This window comes from Poecilia reticulata, chromosome 3 (assembly GCF_904066995.2).
Source record: "Poecilia reticulata chromosome 3, P_reticulata-male-v2, whole genome shotgun sequence".
Taxonomy (NCBI): Eukaryota; Metazoa; Chordata; class Actinopteri; order Cyprinodontiformes; family Poeciliidae; genus Poecilia; species Poecilia reticulata.
This window is the reverse complement of record NC_088832.1, coordinates 21,747,319-21,771,306: the sequence shown is the minus strand read 5'-3', so window position 1 is coordinate 21,771,306 and position 23,988 is coordinate 21,747,319. Positions and strand designations below refer to the sequence as shown.

General features: G+C 37.7%; 2 protein-coding genes across 3 annotated transcripts; both read left to right on the top strand.

The window, feature by feature from the left end:
* Nucleotides 1-7,623: 7,623 nt before the first annotated feature.
* Nucleotides 7,624-13,499, top strand: eif3m (eukaryotic translation initiation factor 3, subunit M). The gene is made up of 11 exons (XM_008405877.3): nucleotides 7,624-7,780; nucleotides 8,898-9,030; nucleotides 9,161-9,299; nucleotides 9,397-9,520; nucleotides 9,610-9,704; nucleotides 10,151-10,234; nucleotides 10,316-10,415; nucleotides 10,766-10,847; nucleotides 11,212-11,355; nucleotides 12,398-12,458; nucleotides 13,278-13,499. The coding sequence occupies exons 1-11, from the start codon at nucleotides 7,739-7,741 to the stop codon at nucleotides 13,399-13,401; spliced, it is 1,128 nt and encodes a 375-aa protein (XP_008404099.1). The 5' UTR covers nucleotides 7,624-7,738; the 3' UTR covers nucleotides 13,402-13,499.
* Nucleotides 13,500-17,892: 4,393 nt separating this feature from the next.
* Nucleotides 17,893-23,489, top strand: prrg4 (proline rich Gla (G-carboxyglutamic acid) 4 (transmembrane)). Of its 2 annotated transcripts, XR_014086924.1 has the most exons (7): nucleotides 17,893-19,127; nucleotides 19,221-19,384; nucleotides 19,475-19,502; nucleotides 20,681-20,819; nucleotides 21,615-21,809; nucleotides 21,893-22,548; nucleotides 22,582-23,489. XR_014086924.1 is itself a non-coding variant. In XM_008405878.3 (6 exons), exons 1-6 carry the CDS (start codon nucleotides 19,028-19,030, stop codon nucleotides 21,918-21,920), a joined length of 654 nt encoding a protein of 217 aa, XP_008404100.1. In that variant the 5' UTR covers nucleotides 17,893-19,027; the 3' UTR covers nucleotides 21,921-23,489. The 2 variants fall into 2 exon arrangements, 1 of the variants encoding a protein (XP_008404100.1); XM_008405878.3 differs by having other exon boundaries at nucleotides 21,893-23,489.
* The last annotated feature ends 499 nt before the right edge of the window (nucleotides 23,490-23,988 follow it).

Here is a 23,988-nt window from a genome sequence, read left to right as displayed (position 1 = left end):
ACAGAATGTAACCATAATGTCTGACGCTACATTTAAGGGAAAGTGTTGCTTTACCAGCCGTCGCTCTCAGGACTAATGCAGTGACACATTTCAGTCTTAAGTAAATTGTAAACATAGATTTTCTGGATTGCAAAATAGTTTTATGCAACAAACCTGGTCTCATTATTATATACTGATTCCAGATTGTTTTGGGGAGGTTTTCTTGAAATTAAGTTGCCTAAAAAAATGTTTTTAAAGTTTAACAATCAAAGCTTTTATATTCTCAAGTTCAGGATGAGCAAGTGATAGCTGTTCAGCTAACAGCTATCACTATCACATTTATTTTATATTATTATTTACCAAAAAAATCTGTTTTCAAACCAATGAATATTTCAATCCGGATTTAATCGATATCAGTGACGTGCGGTGAGGTTCATAGCTGGTGAGGCACCGACTTAATTATAATCGGATTTACAAATCTAGACCCCTGCATGTTTACGTAAGGAAATTTCGCGCATGCGTACAATGCTGGAGGGCAAAAAGACTATTCTTTAACATGTGATGCTTAGCCGCGCCGCCGCAGAATAATTCCGTTGTCTCAATCAAACTTAGACGTAGATATTATTAATTTTGTGCTGTGCTTAACAGCAAAGGGAGAAACAGTTAAAGTACAACTCAAAACCATATGTCTTTCTCGCTCTCTGCATCAGCGCAGCTACTGCATGGTTAGATCTCTGTTCCTGTCTCTTACTCTGCAGTTGTGCAGTCACAATGTCTGGGATCATGAGCGCCCCCAGCGATGAGGCAAGAGAACTGCCGGCCTCACCTCGAATCTGTTCTCTGCCGTTTCTGATCGCTCCTCAGCACACGAAACACGTTACACACACAGTTGGTGACAATAAAAACACAGTACATTAAATACATAAGCTAAATTATGGAAAATCAGTTCATACATTAAATGTTTTTAACCATTTTATTGGCGACGTTCAGACAGGAGGAGCATGCTCTCATAGAATGCAATCGGTGTAGTTAGCAAAAGGTTGCGCAATCCCAGGTGAGGCTCACTGCTGCCTCACCGGCTTCGTTTCCACGCATTTGAATGGGAAAATGCAAACATTCAGCTATTTTTAAGAAAAAAATAATCAGATTTGGTTATAGTACAAACCACAGGGTGAAAATATCTTTATAAATGATTTTATTATTATATATTATTTTTCCATGATGACAGGTGAGGCTGCCTCCCCTGACCGCCCGTCACTGATCGATATATATATATATATATATATATATATATATTAGATTCTTTAAGGTGATCACAATCTAAGGTGCCCTAAACTTAGTTAAGACACTGATCAAGCTCTTTTTTGAGAGTATGCTGTAATACAAAGAAGGTTTCAGAAATCTAAAACAGCATTTCAACGAATCTCTGCACAGTTTTAGATATTAAACTATAGATCTTTCTCATGTTGTCCCAGTTTGATGTTACCCTGAGTAGTGAGCTATAACTTCTAGATTAATTTCTTCCCCAGAGATGGTGGATTGTTCAAAGAGCTCAATGCAATACACTTGTCCTAATTTGATGATGAATAAAGCTAATTATGGCGACCTTGCTTTGGAATTTTGATAATTGATTCAGATGTGCTGATAACAAGCACCTAATCATTTAATAATTTAATATCTTCTCTAAGTCTGACTTGAACTGCGCTGTATGATTGATCACTTGGTGTGGAAGGTCACCGCATGAACTGAAGAGCTGTTAGAATAGTCCATAGATGCTCAGTGGGATAAATGATGTGCTTACACACGCACAGTGCTGCCCCATTGGACGGGGGATTTTAACTGATTGCATCTGGAATGAGTTTTTCAATTATTAAAATGGTATGAACAAATATCTTGCCAGTAGGGGGCAGAAAAACAGTGCTCACTAACAATAAATAATGATTTATACAGCTTTAAGTGGAATACCATAAATTATCACAAATCACCACAAGTTCCAAAGCCTAGATTGAGGCAACCAAACTTGGAAAACATATCTTTAGACAGCTTGATTTTTCAGTTCAATTTATCATTTTCTAATTGCTAAAAGCAAGTGATTAAGTTCAAAATGAATCTATTTTTGTGTAGATGTTGACCACGATAGTCCATTAGAAGTGTCTCCATGGGAAGTGGAAGGTTCTGGACACATCTCCACTGGCTTTATTTGTTTATTTGTTAATTAGAGTACGTCTTGGGGGGGGTTGTGGGGGGGGGGGGGTTGAGGGGCGTTAAAGGGGGTTAGCTTATAAGTAATTAACAAGTAATTTGCTGCACCTAGAGAAATGGGGAAGTTACTCATGCATTGCACCCTGACAAGGTCACCGACTGATAGATGAGCTGGAGCGAGGGGATTTTTCAGAGATTGTGAAGGCAGCCAGAACTGTGGGAACCAGACAATTAGTCGGAGGAAGGGTAGGCAGCCACGCTGGATGACGACCGCGAGACTAGTTTACATGAGTACTCACCACTTGGCTGACTGGCAGGGAAAGAGCCCAACACCTGGGTTCAAGCAGCTCCTAACACACTGTTATTTATCTTTGAGGAGGCTGATCGGGCAGTTTGCCAGCATTTGAGGAAGAGCATGTGCTCATTCCCATCAAGCAGAGATGAGTCAATGAAGCCAAACTGACCAAAACATTGATATCTGGAATGTTCACACCAGAAAATATGTAAGGGAACGATAGCTGTTGGTTATTATACAAACATTACATGTGTAAATATATATTGAGGAGAAAATATGTTTTACTAGAGCTGCAGTTTTTACAGTGAGGAGAAAATATACAGTATTCTGGTTCTCAGAATCCTGAATCCCAGAGTAAAAAGAGGTTGGGTCATAAATTAGAAACATTAAATTCTTCTGCTTCGATGATATGAGTTATATCTAGAAAGATATGTCAATATTTTGTTCTCTCAATGTAACCAGAACGGTGATGTGCCAAGATTTTATATTTTAAAAAAAAAACTTCACTAATTGCTAAATTTTCTAATCACCAGCATGTTATCTTTTTTAATGGTGCTACAGCTGGAGTTGGGCTTTCTATTTATTTATTTTTTCTTTTCCACTGAATCGTCCTTTTGCAAAGCAGTTTTAGCACATAAAATGCAGAGACATGCAGTGCTGTGAGAAAAAGGTTTTGCCCACATTTTAATTTCTTTGTTTTGGTGTTTTTCTTTTTTACAGTTACATATGTCAGATCACCAAAAGACAGGCAGCAGATAAACTGTGAGAAATAACAACTAGAAGTGGACTTGCTGGCCTTTTTTAGATTGTTGTCTTGCTGCACAATCCAAGAGCTTTTTTTTGCTCTTGAAGGATTTCTGGTGGAGAACAAAATTCATGATTCCATCAATAGCAAATATTGTTGTTCAAATATTGACGTTGCTAACCAGCCACAGACGATCATATCACCATCATGTATGAAGTTATTTTCTGAAATGGGAATGGAACAGAATGCTCATCTTTTAAATAGTTCCACTCGATTTCATCAGTCTGCAGTACATTTTTCTAAGAGTTGTTGAGATCATCAAGACATTCTTTCGGAAAGTACAAATTGTTCTTTCTATTTTCATCGTTTTAATGAATGAAAGCAAGATTTGAAAAATGCATTTTACATTTTCTCAGGCTCTATTTGTCTAATATTAAATTTGTTTTAATGATCCAATAATTTAAGTGTGATGCTAACCAAACATTGAGGCAAACCTAAGGGAACACATGAGTTTTGCCATCACTCTAAATTACGGCTAGCTTGTCTTATTAACCTACAATAGCATTTGAGCTTAACACCTGAAAAAATTGGGGTTGATAAAATTCCCAAATTCTAACCATAAGAAACTATCAGCACATTCTGGTTTGCTGTCATTTTGCATCAGTTTCCCCTGCAGGATCCTCAAAATATTTTCCAGTGCAGCTAACTGTTGACATATATTAGCTTTTTTCTGTTAGGTGGTATGTGTTTCCAAGAAACAGTTTATATTGTTAGACATGAGTTTACGTGCTTGAACTACCGTATTTTCCGCACTATAAGGCGAACCTAAAAACCTTCAATTTCCTCAAAAGCCGACAGTTGACAGATGACAGATAATCCGGAGCGCCTTATATATGCACCAATTTTGAGCCACAACAGGTCTAGCAACTAAGTCGCCGACTTCATTTTCCCCCGTAGAAGAAGAAGCGCGCGGTGCATGCTGGGTTAGTTGTCAGAACGCTGGTTTGTTATCTATTAATAAAGTCTGACTGACCTATCTACCTACCGACCGTCTAGAATCAGGTCGTCTGCAGGTCATTTAGCACCATGTTCTCCACGAACATGCTGTGCGTGAACGGAGAAGGGTGACCATAGTCCGGCCACGCCCCGGCCCAGTCGCGTAAGGCTCTCCTCACCGACCGGAGTCTGACTGTTTTGTTGACATTCACTTTAGTGCAGCTCCATCTAGTGGATGCATAATGTAACACCAGCTTCTACTGTAGCATCTATTCTACGCGCCTTATAATCCAGTTCAGCTTATAGTGCGGAAAATACGGTACTCTTTATGGGTGTTGGGACTTTTATGCTACCTTCTACAGCTAATTTGCTTTATTTTAACCATGTAAACAGTTATCAGCTAAATTTTCTGTTAGTGTTACTGATGGCACTGCATGTAACCTCAGTATTTCTTGTACAGCAGTTTGAAAATCTTGAGCCTAGATAAAAAGGAAAATTCAAAAAGATATAACTTGCCTAATAAAACAGAATAAAAACAATCACATCCAACCCTATCATAAGTCTTTATCAGATAACTGCATTTCTGTTTTTTTAAGCATACTTTGCACACTCAACATAAGGAGATCAGTGTGCCGCAACGCTATGTGACTTTTTGAAGACTTATTTCAATAAACAACAAACAATGTCTCACAGGCACCTGGAGCTTCAAAGCCTGCGAAACTCTTATTCGGGACTTGAAAAACACCAGACACTTGACAACAGCTGTTAATCAGATAATAGAAGCCTCAGATTTACACAAGCACTCTTGTGGAGAAACACCCATAAATTCTTTGACATGACAGCGTACAAGGGCGGGGAGAGAGTGAAGGTGGGATTTGGTACCAGGCGCCTTCCTTCCCAACACAATGACGCATCAAATGAGCTCTGTGGTGAAACACTCAATCAGCCATTTCCCCTCAGCACACTATTTTCAGACAGTGGATGATCTGATGAATGCAGCAGAGTTAAGTTCCCTTTCTGTAACTGCTAAAAGAAATATGTGACAAGAGGACTTTCAAGGAATTATGACATGGCATGAGGTGTCTCCATAGCCCATGAATCCCCAAAATACACATATTTTCCTGACAGATGAACTTTGAGCAGTGAGGCAGGGAAATGAAAAACACCCCGCAGTATCCTTACCCTGGGATGAGCCTCCTCGCCACCCAAACATCAGTAACCCGACTCCATAGTTTTAAGATGACCTCTTGCTTCACTTGCCCTGCTCACCTTAATCACCAAGTGACCTGCCATTGCAACAATACACAGGATCCCCTTTGGTGCAGGGGCCCAGCACATGTTCACATGGCGGGTATGTGGTGGGGGAGAGGTGCCCTCTGACACTGACAGTATGTCCACGTTGGCCGTATCTGGGTCAAAGTTTCTGTGTTAGTCTGCAAAAATGAACTAGAGCTTAATATGATAACCTCAACACAGAATCGCTCTTTACTTGAATCCATAACATTTGACGTTGATCTTCCAAAGAGGAGACGTTTACTGAAAGAAGAATAAAAACTGAAAAAAGATTAAGAAAAATTGAGGGATTTTTTTTTTAAGTGATAAAGAGCAAAAGGGAATTTTCACACACATTTAGCCATATGCTGAGTTAAGGGAGCCTAATTCTCACCTTTATAGTGGGCACTTAGTTTTTCAGTATCATTGCTCCAAGTATCTGGTATTCTGAAGCTCTGACACATCTTTCTGTTGAGCTCAATAAGAGTCAGGTGCTGTAAATAGTTACAGATTGTGCAAATCATTTCCACTGTAAACTGTATACGCAGATTTTAGTTTAATAAGTCAATAATAACATTAGCATCTATGAGTAGCAGCTGCTATGTTGTGATTTTTTAGAATGGCGCCTGGACAGGAATTAATAAGGATTCAAAAATCATTGTAGCAAAGGTTTAGAGGCCATGCACAAAATTAACATGTCTAACTGCAATATTTACCAAACTCAGAGGGGATACTGATTGTGATTTTGAAAAAAAAAGTGAAAATCAGACATTTGTGCATCTGGCATTCATTGTCCAGGAGGTAACTTAAAAACCTCATACATTTGTATCATTGAATTATTCATAGATGGTCCATGACACTGTTAAAGTTTTTTCCCACCTTTAGAATATTCTATGCATTTCAAACAACAACAAATAAATCTGTTGAGGGAAAAAAATAAAAAAATAAATATATATATATATATATATATATATATATATATATATATATATATATATATATATATATATATATATATATATATATATGTTTTTTTTTTATCTGCAATAACATGCTTTCATACGTCGGCACACTCTTGATGAACTAATTTGCTGAAGTCCCTCAGTTTCCCACATTCTGTCTAATCGTGTTCACTCAACTATAGTGAATAAAAAAGTAAGCAGTATCTGAACTAAGGACTGTAGGAAAATGCATTTCTTCCAAAGAGAACACTGTGTGAATGTGTTATAGACTTATTAAACCAAAGTGAAACCCTGGGCCAAAATGTTAGAAGGTATGTTTTGAAGAAAAACAAGCACTGAGCAGCACCATAAAAACACCATCTGAAACACACGGTGAAATACACTGGTCACAGTTCACACTTTGAATTACTTTTCTCAAATGGAGCAAGGGTTTTTGTCAATGTGGATGAAATTATACATTAGTACAGGTCAGTTTTGGCCCAAAACATTGACCTTTCTGTTATAAACTTTAAGATACATTTATTTCCTGGGATAAAGTGCATTGCTCCCTGGTGCAATGCACCAGGGAGCAATGCATCTACTTAGATGCATCTTGCAAAGGTGAAGTTTGCGATTTCCAGTTTGCAAACTTCACCTTTTTTTCCCCAAAGGTAACAGTCGTTACGGTCAAACATTTCAGGTAGCCTATAGTATATGTCTCCAAAAATTAAGGTCACTGTCCTTGAATGCCATCTGTAATCTTGGGTTTTATGTTGCTTTTAGAATAATGGCTTCTTCTATGATATTCTTCCTCCTTTCGCATAAGTAATGAGTACAGCAACTCTCTTCACTCAGCTCGTATAGGGGCAAAATGGCTCTTTGGTCTGCAATGGTTGCAGACCACTGCTACTAATTAACTCAATGCTTATTTCACAGAATTAATACAATGAAACAAACTTTCCAGGATAGGGACGTTGATGAGTGTTTTTGAGAACAATATCCTTTTTATTGATTTACTTTTACTTTTTACTCAAGACTTTTTCACATACACCAATGTTATTTAATAAGGTGCAGCATAAGTAAAGTTGAAGTGTCGCTATTTCCCAGACTCCAGAACGACGGAGACAAAACGGTGAATGAATACAGACTCATCCGCAACCTGAACGAGTTTAACCGGCTGCTGTGGCTTTAAGAAAATGACCCGGATGAGCATCTGTCTACCCGGTGATGCTGGACTTTCTTTTCCGCTCTGATCTCGGAGTTGGTGAGAGCGTGGATTTCATCATCTAGGCTCACCGTATCACCAAAATGAGCGTCCCAGCTTTTATCGACATAACAGAAGAAGACCAGGTGTGACCTACGTTTTCTAAGGATATTAAAATTGTGTTTTCTAGTTTGAGAGTAGAATTAAAGTTAAGCATTTAAATAAGTTAGCATGTGCTAGCTACCTGGAATGCTAACTCGGTACTTAGCAACTGACTGATGGTAAAGATGTGTGTGTTAGGAAATTCATAAATAAGACTAATTCTTTAAATTTTGGATTAGTAACATGGGATTTCGTTTAGATATGTTGCTCTTAGTTTATTCTAGATCAAAATATTTGCAGTCAAAAGTAACGCTTGGCTAGCAAATGCTAGCCACCTACATACATGTCGACATAAACAAAGTTGCAAAAAATAAATGAAATAAACAAAGCATTAAAATTATTCATTCGATTTCCCTATAGCTTATGCCGCTAAATTCAAACTATAATGTTTGCGGCGGAGATTAAGCGGGCGTTTACATATTTCTTTAAATTAATGCTTCTAAGCGCTATAGTTTCAATGCTTTCGCAGGGCTTTTTCTAACACTGCGTGTTTTTACATATTGCGCAATGTATGTGATCTAACTTTCAAACAGGTTGGGTACCGACACAGATGATTGGCTTTTGAGTTGGTTGAAATGTTTTAAATTATACAAATGATATAACATGCAGATATGTCCAAAGTGCAGCGCTCAGTTCTCAAGAATAACACAAATTAGGGCCACCAGCACAGGTGGTCGATGCAGATAAAGACATTTTGTTTTTAGTAGGGGCAAATTTATTACATACAATTTAAAATCTTATTACATTAGAAAATACTGGTAGCATAGCGTTTTTGCTTTTAATAACCAGGCTTTATTTGCGTTTTCTTTAATTTCCTAGTAAATGAGACATTTATCTAGTGACTTTTATTCAAAATCAGATTTTTTATTTTTTTTTATCCAAGACTGCTTTTAATTAATCTATTAGACATGGCTAAATTCAATTAGCATTTTCAGACAGAGACGAGAGTGACACCAAATCATATCCCTATTGCTGGTATCAGACCATTTTTAATCAAATCTAAAAGAACAATTTATACTTCTCTCACCTTCTTGGACCAACAGTTCGATATTCTGCAGTGGAAACATCCTTGACATTAACAGTGTCACTGTAATATTTCAGGCTTCAGAGCTGAGGTCCTACATCAAGGCCAAAGGAGCTGATATCTCAGAGGAGAATGCTGAAGGTGGACTTCATGTTGATTTGGCTCAGATCATTGAGGCCTGTGACGTCTGCCTGAAGGATGACGATAAAGGTGGGTGAGGTAGAACGCTTCTGTGTCTCACACATTGACTCTTGTTATTAGCAAGAAGGTGAAATTGGTTTCATTTTAATAGGAGAAACTTGTTGTTTGAGTCACCCGTCTGCTTTCTGTCTCTTTGTAGACGTTGAGAGCGTAATGAACAGCATCGTGTCTCTGATGTTAATCCTGGAGCCAGAGAAGCAAGAAACTCTGATTGAAAGTCTGTGCGAGAAGCTGGTAAAGTTCCGTGAAGGAGAGCGACCCTCCCTTCGCCTGCAGCTGTGAGTCCTGCAAAAAAAGCAAAAAAAAAAAAAACGTGTCGATTTCCGATAATTAAAAGATCAAAGGTCCGCGTCAACGTTTGTGTTGCTTTTTCAGGCTGAGCAACTTGTTCCACGGCATGGACGAGAACACTCCAGTGAGGTACATGGTGTTCTGCAGCCTCGTCAAGGTGGCTGCGACCTGTAACGCCATTTCTTTCATCCCCACCGACCTTGATCAGGTATCTATCTCCACTCTCCATCCTTAAAAGCGGTGTCGGTTTTAAAGGTGCGTTTCTTTGACTTGATTCGCGTCGGTGTGGCTGAATAGGTACGCAAGTGGATTGTTGACTGGAACCTGAACACAGAGAAGAAGCACACACTGCTGAGGCTGGTGTACGAAGCATTGGTGGACTGCAAAAAAAGGTAACTGTACGCAGTATTTGATGTTTATTGTGACTATTTCAAAACCAGCAGATGCAGAAATGCAAATTGTCAAATGCATCCTACTTTATTGGAGCAATGCAGGATATTACTGACATTCATTTTGACTTGCATTTTGGCTGCTAAAAGTATATATTTAGAGAGCAGTGGTGGAATTTGATTGCATGGAAGTTTGATATGAAATCCTACCAAGTACTGCGTCCAAGAAGATTTTGCTTTTCGCGTATTGCACACATTTATTTTGAGGGGAGGATTGTAATTTGACACATTGTGTCACTCAGGAACATTGCAATGTAACATAGTTGCAGTGCAGTTTGTGCTTTATTACTCAGTGGGTTGCTGGTGTGTTTTAGCACATCGCTGGTCTGTGTTAATTACTGCATGTACGTTAAAAGGACTTTAACCTTTTTCCATTTTCTGCTTTGCAGTGAAGCTGCAGCGAAAGTGATGGTCGAGCTGCTGGGAAGTTACACAGAGGACAATGCCTCACAAGCGCGCGTCGATGCTCACAGGTGTGTTATTAAAACCGGTTTGACGCTTGTTGAAATTTGAAAACGGTGTCCCTCTCTCCAACCCGCTCCCGTCGTTTTCAGATGTATTGTTCGTGCTCTCAAAGACCCCAACACCTTCCTGTTTGACCACCTGCTCACCCTGAAACCCGTTCGCTTTTTGGAGGGAGAGCTCATCCATGATGTAAGTGCCGAAAGATTCTCTGCATGACTCAAATCTAGTAGGGAATTTACCAGGAGGTAGATTATTTTTAATAAGACAGATTCATCCAATATCCCTCGTTAGTTGCATTTTTAAAGATTTGAGGGATCACATCTCTTCTTCCCTTTTTAGATCTTATCAAAAAAGTATTTTGTCATGCTTTATCAGTAGGAATTGTTTGCTGAATTGTGCCTTTTGTGATTTCACAGTTTACAAGAGCTTTGATGGTTTAAGTGTAGGATATCAGTCCAGAAACCTAATGACCTTAGTTTGTGTAAGTTCATCTGACTGATTATTCATTGGCGTTTTTTTCTCCCAATCTGTCCTCTCAGCTATTAACCATCTTTGTGAGTGCAAAACTAGCAGCATATGTCAAATTCTACCAGAGTAACAAAGACTTTATTGATTCTCTTGGTAAGTACTTTATCATTTATTCCAAGTTCTTTTTTTGTTTTTTCATGTTTGTTTCAAGACAATGAACTTTCGAGGGCTATTTTATTCCCTAAGAGTGTCTGCTTGTGTTGATGCAGACCAAGAATGTTTGAGTCAGCGCTACCTTCTTTCCCCACCCCCAACTACATAATGAATGAAATTCAATTAAAACATGTGTAGGATGGGCTCTCAAAACAGACAACACAGAGAGATGTTTGTGTTAATGAGTAGAATCCCTGACTGGTCCTAAACGTCCTGAGCTTTATTACAGGGAAACTCCCTGAGCGGAGAGTAATTGCCTGTGACTGTTTTGTGCTTAATGATCCCTGCGCGTTTTGGTCCTCAGGCCTCTCTCACGAGCAGAACATGGCCAAGATGCGCCTGCTGACGTTCATGGGCATGGCGGTGGAATTCAAAGAGATCTCCTTCGACACCATACAGCAGGAACTGCAGATCGGCGCTGATGACGTCGAGGCTTTCGTCATTGACGGTATGAACTTCAAATTAACCTTGACCATCCGTGTCCTTCAAACACTCGGCGCAGTTCAGAGAAATGTATACTCAAGACTATTTAAATGTAGTTGGCGTGGCTTAGATCCATGTCTCCAGTCTTTTTGCAATATGACCCCATTTTAAAACATTGTGTTTTCTGCTCTCTGACGCCCAAATGCATGGACGTTATTAGAGCTGCCCACAGCTGCAGCCTGTTGGCATCCTGCCTGTTTCCGCTCGCTCTGAGCATCAGTCAAGTTTTGACTGCACTAATGGGTGAGCTCCATCCAAACTGTACTTTAAAAACAATCATAGCGTCAGTATCTGTGACAAATTATTCACTCTACCTTTAAAAGCTTCCTAAAAGGGGAGCTAAAGTTTGGGGCTGCTTCAGGTTTGAAGGTGATGTATGGGGTTAGGCGCTCTGCAAGGTTTATAGGTTTAACACAGAATGACGGTGTGACGCTTAATGATGGACCGACAGAAAAAGACAAGACCGCTGGGATCTTTAAGCTGCTAAATGCATGCTATGACGTTAAGACGCATCATCTTTCTGCTGCTTCTCAACGAATAATGTTTCAGGAAATTTTTAACAATATTTTGTGCTGAACTTCGGTTAACTTTGTGCCTGTTTGGTGGTAATGCACAAACTTTATCTAGCTCAACTTATCGGTTCTTCTGCCCACTGCAAGCACTGATTAAAATAAACCAGAGAGAAAATTAAAGACAAAAGTTTGTTGGGAATGCATGAATGATAAACCAAGACAATGAATGTCTTGGTATCCAACGAGATTATTTTCTCGTTGGATACGAGAAAATAATCTAGAGTAGACGATTTGGATGAAGGGTTGAAACTACGGTTGGATGTGCCCAAGATGTCTCTAGCTGACAGAATGAAAAGTAATATTTCCATCCTGATCAGTTAATCTACATGGACTTGATGATTCCTTTTGTGTCTTGCTGAGATCCTGTTGATTTTTGTTGAAGCTCTTGTTCTCTCCTCACCCTTTTTTTTTTTGTCTTGCCTTTTTTTTTTCCAGCTGTTCGGACCAAAATGGTCTACTGCAAAATTGACCAGACGCAGAGAAAAGTTGTTGTGAGGTAAGTTCTTTCAATATTGTGCCATACATAAGTTAACATGAATATGTAGCTAATGAAGATAAAGATTTTTTAAAACTGTCTATAGTTTTTTTTTCTGGTCTGGATAGGTATAGGTTAGAAAATAAAGTTTTTATTTTCATCTAAATGGATGATTCTATCATCCATTTAGATGATGGATTTCCTGATCCATCATCTAAAATTCACAAACTCACTTAAAATCTGATTAATCTATTTATTCCTAATTCATGCTTTTCTCTGTTCGTCGATCTCATTTTGCCCATTCTTCCCTTCAAATTACCCCAGTTCAGCTTATTTATAATATGTAGTACCAATTCACAACAGTTGCTACCTAAAGCCTCTGCACAAAGCTGATCCAATTTACATAAATAACTGAATGGACATCATAAGATTATTACCTGGTTTACAGAAACATTTAGTAAGACATTTACTAAAGTTTTGTGTTTTACTCAGGTCAAACTATCTTCAGTTAATAAAATAGAAACGACTTGACTGGTCTGTAATCTACTGCATTATGCACTTTCATAATCATACAACATTGTTATCTTCACCTATTTTGCTGTGCTTGTGCATTCCCTTCTTTTCCCAGGGCTTCTTGGTAACTGACTGTCTTGTCACTGGTTTAAACTGGATATTAAAACTGAAAAGGCATGAAGAAATGGTCCATTTGTACATAAAGTTTGCATGCAGGACCCTTTCATAAACGTTTTCTTGAAACGGTCTTGCATGTTTTTCATAGCTGAACCTGCTTTTGCCATGAAGTGTGACCTTGGCCTTGCTTTCCCGTCTCCCTTCTCTCAGCCACAGCACACACCGCACCTTTGGCAAGCAGCAGTGGCAGCAGCTGTACGACACCCTGAGCTCCTGGAAGGCTAACCTAGCAACCGTCAAGACCAGTCTGCAGACTTTGTCCCCTTCTGCATAACTCCAACATGGACCCGACTCTCAAATCTTCACTGCTTCACAGAATCTCTGACTGAAAAGATCAGTTTTTATTTTAATCAAATAAAAAAGTGAAGGTGACCAATGGGGGCTTTTGTGTTGATATATATTTGCTTTATTTCTTAATTTCTTATTTCACTGGATATTAATACAGTGTTCATCGTTTTAACAAAAACATTCACAGTCCCTAATTGGAACTTCTCCTCTAGCAGCTCTTAACATCTGCTTCCAGTTACAAAGACAGCTTGCCAGTGTAGTAGATGAGCTGTGACTGGGGATGAGAAATATCCTTCAGCATGAGGGTCAGTTTTTCATCTATACAGATATAACAATTTTCACGTGAACTTAAGGTGACCCTCCATGTTACGGTCAAAGCTGCATTGTGCTGAAGGCTCCTTCCCTGCTGTTGCAACCATGAAACGTTCAGCTGGGCTCATGCAGTCTGCTCAGCTGTAGTCAGCATGACTCGCTGTCTGCAATTCCCCTAAAACTGAAATGAAGGGCTTCAAATGTTTGGGGATTTTTTTTATTTTTTATTTGAAGCAGAAATGTAGGATTAAGTTACTAATGATTTGTGGGAAAAACACTCCAGTAATAATTCTACAACAAACTGTCTGGGACAGTATTTTAAAGAAATGCCACGAGTTGTTATATTCCTAAAATATAGATGGTTCAGTTGTGTAAATGTTCCTTATTGTCGCTGTTGGGCAAAACCTTTTGTTTCCATTTTTATTGATTTTTTTTTGCAAAAATCATCTATTGATCACACTTCAACTGTCTGTGATCAATAGTTACTGATGAATTGACATTTTAAAAGTATCAAAAACACTGACTTTGACCAAACTGTATGAATTACTATCTTTTTAATATCTGTTCAAAAGTATTTTTTTCTTTCATGGAAAATTCTGTTCTGGAAATACAAAGTTTTTGCCAGACAGCTGTGATATATTTATTTTTTACACAATTATTATGCAATTTCTAGTAGAAAGTAAAAAAGAACCATAAAGGCATACAAGTTTGGACAATAAAGAATTGGTAAAAAAAATAAATAGTTGAAGCATTGACTTTGAAATTGCTCATTTCCTTCAGCCCTTTATAGTTTCTGAGGAATATAGCAATACAGGTTGCAAACATGCAAAAAGCTGCTGATTGAAATCCAGAGGATTGGAAAAACGGTTCCATTCAAAATAAAGGAAATGTACTTAAAAATACCGAGTGAAGTTTATACTTCAACCATACATTGTCAGTGAACATTCTTGTCAAAATCAAAACACAAAACAGTGTTTTGATCCCACTATAGAAGTTGAGGAAAAAGCAAAGTTCGTCTGTAAAATAAAAAATAAAGTGTCATTTCTCTTTACAAACTAAAGCATTTTCTGTAAAGCTGAAACATGCTTCCAGATTTAATCTTCCTATGAGTCGTCATGCTATTAATACGTTTCTGAAGAACAGCATCGTATTTGCGTTTGTGTCGAGTCATCCAAGCTCTTTCCCCTGTGAACACGTATTCCTGCCCAGAACTATTGGAACACATTCTACAATTCCTCTCCATTTATTAGTTTTGCCAGAAACCATACCCTTGATGTCATGTTACTAAAGTTCTATTGGATTAGGGTCCGCAGGGGCTGGGCTGAGCCGGTCCGCCATGTTAATCACAATGTTAGGAGATGTCATAAACACTCGAGGGTATTTCCTTCTCCGCATAAGGCAACATGACCTCTTCAAATATTTAAAACTGATCCACAATCTGTGGAGTTGGAGAAACACATCATGCCTGACCTGTCTTAACAGTCAGGCTTGAATAAAGTATATGGAGGTCATTTGACAAACTAAGAACTCTAGACTAGTGTGTGGAAAGTGTTTGCCGTCACCTCTAAATAAGGGTCACGTGTTTTTAAGAAAATGTCCGTCCTCACTGGTTTAACCACATACTGCTATCAGTTGGATCAGGCCCTTTCAGTTCATGACTCAGTCACACACAGCAAGAAGCATGTTGGTTCTGTGTATTCTGTCACTGTAGTAAACCTAATTTCTTCCAAACGCAGTGATCTGGTCAGAAAAGTTGGACTGGCTTTACTTCAACCTCAACCAATTGATGTTGTCATGTGTGGCACTTTAATTCAGCAGAGAAATAATTTGTAGCACCAAACTAGAGCCACAGGGAAGCGCCGTGTGATCAGATCGTCTCTCTGAGTACATCTGGCTTTAGAAGGATGAAGGAACAATAGAGATCAGTTTGCTTGTTTGGGGGAGGAAAATGGTATCAGGAAGGACATTGCTACTTTTATTTCAAGCCATTTTTTCATGTTGCTGCCAAGTTTGGCCCTGAGAGTTTCGGCTTTGTTGGACTGACGGAGATAAAAAGATTAATAAAAAAAAAAAAGACTGGACTAGATACAATAAATGTTTCGTCAGTAAGAGGTCATTCAAGCAAAAGTCTCTTCAAAATGTTTAATGTCAGAGAAATGGAAAAGATATACAGAAGCTGTCACATTTTTTGCAAATTAAATACCAATTAAGGACTATAATCCATTTTTAGGTGGCCTTTAGCGTATTATGACGTTAATCTCATGATTTATGGTATAGAGTTTAGGGTGTAGAAGGGATTTGTTTCAGTTTTCTTCCTCCGGGTCAGTGATGAAATCAGCAGTGACCGACAAAGTGCAGATTATTGGCGTTGCACTCTGGCTCTCCTCAGCTCTCATCCGTCGCGCTCATTTCCTTGACAGTTAAACTTTCCGTTTAATTGATGCAGACCAACGTTAGACGTCTCAGACGCCGCTGATTTACAATTTTTTATATTTTAGTCTTGACACTGAAGTATTTTAGATTTATCAGACCATTGGGGTGCCATTCACTACTATCTGTTAGTTAATTTTTCTGTCATTTCAAGGGTCTGCTTAATCTCACCGCTTCCGTAGCAGACCAGCATCTCCAGCCACTATCAGCGTGTAAATCACGAAACACATTCTCTGGAGCACAATCTCATCACAGTCACCTGTAAGAAAGAGAGCAGAGCAGATGGAAACTACTTTGACTCAAGCTCAAGTTTAGATTTGGTTTCAGTTTCTGTATTTTTTTCCAGCTGTGATTCAGATGACTTCTGCAGTTTTCACTTTTGTGTGTTTTAGGTGTGTTTTGGTGGGTGATCTGTTCTCTCCCACAAAAACATATAAAGACATTTCTGGTTAACTGACCCCTGTTTGCTCAAAGCTGAGGTCATTTACTGTAAGCGAGTGATGTGGTCATAATCTAATAAAGCCAAACTTGTAACCTTTAAGAATGGAGACATTGGTAGATTTAATTTATTGCAGATGATTATAACACCAATAAGCATGACTTTTCTCTCCCATCAACTAGTATTTACCATTAATTATTATGCATTAAGACAGCATCATTCAAAACTTATTGCAGCTCGTCTTACAGTAACATATTATTTTGCAATACCACATAAATAAACAATCTTTTGGGCAAATGTACTATTCTTGCAGTACTTAAGAGATACAGACGACTGCAGAAGTGGGACTCCTCGACTGAACGTCAATTAGCACCAACCAGAAGACAGTTAGATAACATAGATATGTAAACAAAAACCAAAAGCCCCACAAACCCCAAATATCTCCATAGTTACCAAACCAAATTTAATCACAGAGAAACACAGAGACTATTGCTCGAGATGCATTTCTTTTAATCAACATAGGGGAGGATTGCCCTTAATCCTGCCAACTATTTCAGCTTAATTTACCGTTTTCTGTGTAGACGGCATTGCTATAGGAGCTGTTAACAGTGCAACATTCAGCCAACCAGCTATGAAAATGCTGAGAGAAATAGATTAAGTGCTTTTATGAGACTTGCCGGATCTCAAAAGATGAGATCCGGCAACATAACAACAACTTTTCCCAAACAACTGTTATGTTGTTTGGGAAAAGTTAATGCATTTATTCATTAGAAGGTTTACACAACGAGATGGTCCCGTTAAATGAATCGCACTGCATAAAAATGAGCCATATATGTTCAAAGATGACTCATGAGAATGAAAACAAAAAAAAAAAAAATCAGGTACAAGAGGGGAAATTAAATGGTAACAACATATTCTGTGTTCAATGTTGTCATTTCTTTTAAAGTTCAATTGAACAATGACACTTCTTTACATAATGTGTTTCTTCAGTGCTTTATATGCCAAATTGGCAAACCTGGAGAAGATATGTGAAACTTTTAAAATATATAATATAGTATATAGATTTGCTGAATTGAGACTTTTGCTGGAACTGTATGCTTTGGTTGGATGAAAACGAGATTGTGCTTTTTCAGCCACAAACACCACAGGTGGGTTTGATTTGGAAAAAAATATATATAAATATCTGAACCTTGTTAAATAGTTTTACACAAATTAAAGATTTGAAGATTCTAAAATGTTTGTTTGAACCTGCTACTGGAATGATACAAATAAAAATAAAAAAAACATTTTATTTTAAGGCTTTTACACAGCTCAGCTAGGGATGCGAATGACTCCAAAGTGTTGCCAAACCACAGCAGTCCAAAAACATCCTTAGAATGTCCATATTGATGTCAGGTTACTGTAAACACCAGGGCATGATTCACACTGAATCATATGTTATTTGAATTCACAGTTTTTAGAAAACAACACACTGAACCTTGAGGCCATGCTGAACAGGTTTTACAACTTTCTAAAAACTTTAAATAAAAACTTACCTTGAGGCAACTTTCTCAAGGTAAGCTCATGGCAGAGTTTCTTAGGAAACACCTCTTAAAATTTAAAATCCAAAAGCTGTGTATTATTTTATACACTGCACCAACTCGTTTAGATCTCTAACTTTGTGCATGTCTATAACCAGAGATTGAAAAGGTATTTATTTTGGCGTATGTCTGCTTTTCTTTTACAAAAACAATAGTTTTTAGGATGCCAGAAATGTAATGGCTCGATTACATAAGATTACAATAGAAATGTGTGATTAAAGCCAAAAATATGATTTGTCACTGGGTGGGGCGATAGCTTAAAGGTATCATAAGGTTCTTAGTCAGAAGTCATGTTTTTAATCCCACGTATTTAATATAATATTAGCATGAGTATTCCCAGTTCGGTGTGTTTCTGCTGCCATCTAGCGTTCACCTTGATGAAGTGTAGTCAAGGTAAAGGTAATCGACTGATCAAGCCTGGCTCTACAGCTTCGGAGTAGCTACAGGACCGTACCTGCTGGGAAGTAACACAAGTCGTTTCTTGTTAAGTCTCTGGAGTTTGGTTTCACCTTTAACCTCAGTTTTGGCCACAGTCGAGGAGTTGAAGTCCGTTATAGGAAACAGAGACACAAAATGGAGTTTAATGAGTGAAATCGGACGTTTCCATTTTCGCCTTTATCAGCGTCACGAACGACAGCTCGGGACACCTGCCGCTCCCTCCGATAACTTTCATTTTGTTGTTGCTGAACTCTGGACGTTAATATGTTCTGCGTTTTGGGGTTTTTTTGTTTTTTTACTTTAGAATGAACGACATTGATTGTGACTATTGTTTTTCGCTGTGAAGGCTTTGGAGGAGTGTTTGTGGTTTGAAAGGACAGACAGTTTACGGACAGTTCGTACGTGGATACATCATGTTATTCAGTCTGTTTGTACTCCTTCAGCTGTTGAGCGCTGGAAACCCGGCCTCTGCGAGGAAGCTAATGTCCCAAAACGAAGTGCCAGAAGATCAAGGTGAGACATACTTTAGGCTATAAGGAGTTTTATTTGTGGCCTGGCTCTTGTTCCAAACATGTCCTCTCTTAACTTGTTTGTATCTGGCTAAAGTGTTTGCAGGTGAGTCAGACGCGAAGTTGTTCCTGGGTCGCCATCTGCTGGCCAATCGCTTTGACTTTGAAATGTTTGTTCCTGGCAACCTGGAGAGGGAGTGTAGGGAAGAAACCTGCAATTACGAGGAAGCAAGGGAAGTCTTTGAAAACATACCACAAACAGTTAAGTGTTCATACTCGGGGTTGTTTATCAAAGTGTTTTCTCTAGTTAGTGTTTCTGATTGCTTGTGTGTGTGTGTGTTTTTTTTAAAGGATGCCTTTTGGAAAGAATACACAAAAGGTAAGAAATAAATAATCCAGTTAATGTGAATAATATTTTGGATGTTTTATTACTGTCTTGGCTTGAGTTGAGATTGCTCATTTGAATGTAAGCACACACAATAGACCTTAAATTGGGTGTTAAATTCAATTATTAGTAAAATTACCATAGACCATATTGACCATTATATGTCAGCAAAATGGTTCCAGTATGATCCTTGGCATGTGTAATGCATGCTCCAGCTTAACTTGTGGTGGTTTGAGGCTAATTTGCAACATCAGTCCAAAAGTGGATATAGCTCACTTAGATCTTAGAATACAAATAAAGAGTTATGATTAAAATTTCAGACCCCTGTATAGTTTAAGAATTATTAAATGATTTCCATTTAGTCAGGAAGTTTGTGTCTAATAGGGTATTATTCAGAAATGTATTAGATGAGGTAAAATGATGAATTTACATCATTACATATCAATAATCATAATTACCAGCAATGCCAATAAAATATTGACATTATCTGTCCTATAAGTGACCAGCTTTCCATAAGTTTACACTGGTGTTTTGATAATTTATCTTTGGTAATGTGCTTTAACCTCTTAATACCTGATGGGTATCCAGTTGTGCAATAAATATTACTTGTGTTTATGCTGTCAAACATATTGCATGAACTAGAAGTTGTACATTTGAACATTTGCACCTACCATTAGAGGATATTTAGGTGGGATCCCAATTAGATCTACTAGACTTGACTTACAGCTCTCTTTCTGGCAACTGTGTTTCCTGTTGGTCAGCGTAGTGTCACCGCGCTAGTCTGCCAGCAGCCTTTTAACCTGCAGAATGTTTTGCACATTTTGATGTGCGTGTTATTTGTTTTGTCAGTGCAGACCACAAGCTGATTTCACGTGATTTTCTCATGACTAATCAGTCCTATAATTATCTTCATTACTCCATCTGGGGGATAAAAGCTAATATCTGTCAGTTGCATATAAAGACAAGTTAGATGAGTTTTCCAAGCTAGAAAAATGTCCTGTTCAGCATTCAAGTTATACAGTTGTTCATATATATATATATATATATATATATATATATATATATATATCTCCAGTGGCTTGCTACCATTAGTGTGTGAATGACTGAATGTAGAAATGTGTATATATAGAAGATAATCTAATCTTACTTTCTGTGGTTTTGCCAATACACAGAGAAGAATCCCTCAAGGGTGGATGTAATTGGACTTCTGGTGGGACTCATCTGTGCTGGAGTGGTGGTTCTTATTCTTGGTGTCTTGATCTGGTATTTGTGTCGATCCACTTTTAAGAGTGGCATCAGCCGTCGTCCAAGGTGAGTCAGCTTCATCCATACTCTGTAAGGTCAAGTAGTTAGAAATCTAACCGGTCTTTAGATACTATATCAACTTCATGCATCAGTAAAACTGGCAATGAGACAACTCCACAGCATAATGCTACCACCACTATTATGTTGGTAGTTGGTACAGTTTGGGGCCTTGTCTTTTGTCTTTTTTTTTTTAAACTTCCTGATCAATTTCTCTTGACATTTGACTCACATTTGGACATGATCCGGTGTTCCAAACAGATACTAATCTCAAACACATCAGAGCATATTTGAAATTGAAAAAACAGGCTTATATTAAGATTCCAGGAGGATTTTCCCAAATACCAGACCCACATTGGATTTAAACTGTGGTTAAATGCTTGGCAGTTGTGAGAAAAATTTAAATGAAGAAAGGTTCTTCTATGCGACTGACAAGAAGAAACAAACTTAACTCTTATGTAACAGGATCTTCTGAGCACAACACACCTTCACATCTTCAACTACTTCCAAATAAAAGTGTACTCTCTCTGTATGTCTCAAAGAAAAACAACAAGCAGTCACTTTTTAAAAATATAAAATTATTGACTTTTGATTTGCAAAGAGAAAAGTTAGACTAGCACATAAATGGGAAATCTGTCTGTTTCAATCTGTCTGTTTCAACTCTGCATCTCTGCCTCTTGTGAAATCTGCAGTGAGGGACCATAAATGCATGTTCCGTCACGACTAAGTTTGACACTCAGTTTCCAGTTTGTTCTCTCGACGCACTAAGTATGCCCTAATGTAAACATTTGTCTGTCCTCTCAGCTCTGCGCGAGGACGTCCCAGGAGGAGCAATGCCTCCCTAATAATGCGAAGATTGGACGATGCCTCCAGACAGCCTGAGCTCTCTCCTACATCCGGGCCAACTTTGGATGTAGAAGACCCTCCTGGCCTGCCCTCATACGAGCAGGCGATCTCAGCAAGAGGACAGCACGATGCGCCACCTCCTCCGTATCCTGGGTAATCCATGTGAACTGATACTTTTAATAATTTTCTGAACCCATTTAACTTTATTTTTTATGTATTTTTTATTTGGGTTTCAGCTCAAGACCTGGCAGTGTTCGACAATAATCTTTTCACCAAAAAAAGAAAGAAACAATGCAAGATAATGACTGTGAAATTAAAATGTAATTTATAAGTAGCATCTACATCATAATACTGTATCTATTTTTACATCATAAGATTTCTAATGGTGGTTTTGTACCTCTCGCACCTTTATTAAGCTGTTTTTCCCTACATAGACAGAATGAAAGTTCAAAAGTGTGCTGAAGTATGAATTTAATTTTGGGTTTTCCTGTTATAAAGAATGTAGAAGTAAGAATTTTTTTTTATTTCTTGAAAAGTCCATTTTTTTGGACTTACCTCGTCCGACATGGATGTTTTCTGCAATTATCCTTTTCTTTTTGAGGTTGGTGGGTTTGCTGAGCCTCATGTTCAGTGTCCTCCACAAATCTTCGGTGGGATTTAAAACCTGACAGAGATGTGGCAAATAAGTTTTTAAACTTTAAGACTTTGAGAGAGTTTCCAAAGAAATAGTGTACAGTAAGAAGAAAATTGGACATTTTTCCATATGAAATTGCTGAAAATTAAAACATTGTTTAATTACTTGAAACTTTCTGTTTCAAGTAAGAAAAAAACTTCTAACTGTTAAAACGTGTCAGTATGGACCAAAACGCATTTTTGGGGTGAGCAGGGGTTTGTTTATTTGTTTTCGATAATCTATTAAAGTAAGTTTTACTCCAGCTGTAAAACCTTACTTTTTGGTTCCCTTCTTAATGTGCATTGATACCTACCCCTCTATGTGGATGAGCTTTATAATGCAGTTGCTGCTTTTTATCTGAATGATGAGTGTTTGCTTTAAGTTAATGAAAATCTAATTGCTCCTTGAAGGAGCAGAGACAGTATCTAGCAGTGCGTGGAATTTCTATAGATCCCGTGCCAAGGAACACGGCATATTAATCTCTGTGACGGGACAGACATGACTCGGCTTGTACGAGTTCTTCAAAGTAAAAGTCAGTCATTGCTTTAATTTCCTTGATGGTAAAAACTGAACTTCCAGCTTGCTACCTGGTGATTCACTGTTAATTTAAATTTTTTTGTGTGTGCTTTTTATAAACTGTGATATTTTTTTTTCTTACAATTTGAAGAATGTACACAGTACCAATTATATATTAATTTCCTATTTTCCTGTCGTAGTCTATGCTGAGATAAATTATCACATTTATGCCTAATTTATTTAATTACAACAAATTATGTACATGGATGCTTCAGGGATTTTGACTGACGCTCTTTCTTTTAAAATGATTGCAAACAATTTTGCTTTTGGTTGAACTTTTGGTTGAAAAGTACAACTAAAACGCAATGGTAGTGGATTGTTAAAAATAAATGCAACAATTTGCTTCATCAGAACCACAGGTTGTAGTTTGAGAAACTAGTTGTTTTAAAAGTGCAGATGCAAATAAGTTATGTACTTGTAAATACTTACTGTACTCTTATTTTCAAGACAGATTTATTTTTTTTCAAAATGTGAGAATTTGCACTTCATTAAGCATCTGTGTTTTTCAGGGTTATGTCAAGCACAGCTGTAATTTGAATTATAATCTTTTCTGTATTTTTAAATAAAATTCTATTTTAATTATGTTTTGTTTGTCTAGTTTTATTGCAATGCCATATTTTAGGGTTATCTCGGTCATAATGAAATACACAATCTTGCAGTCCAGTTCTTATTGGACAGATAAATTCACTTTCCATTTGAAGTTTACCAAAAATTGCTTTTGTTTAACCCACATTTAAATGATACTTTGACACAATTTACAAAATGCTAAACGTTAGTTGGCTTAATTTGGACTTTGTTTTGGTTCATAAGTAATAATCTTTTTATAACACAATAATAATTGCTTTTATTTCTTGAGAAACGCATGTTGGTTTACCATAACCATCCATATTAGAAAATATAATTTATTTTTCATAAATCATTTTGAATACAATTAAATAAATGTACCTTAATTATAGAAACACATGACCTTTATTTATTTACTTGTTCATTCAAGCCTGCTCATGGTCACATAGTTTCTTTTTTGGGACATCTGGAGTCGATTTTTCGGATTAAAATTTCCCTGCTGTGTGTGTGTGTGTGTGT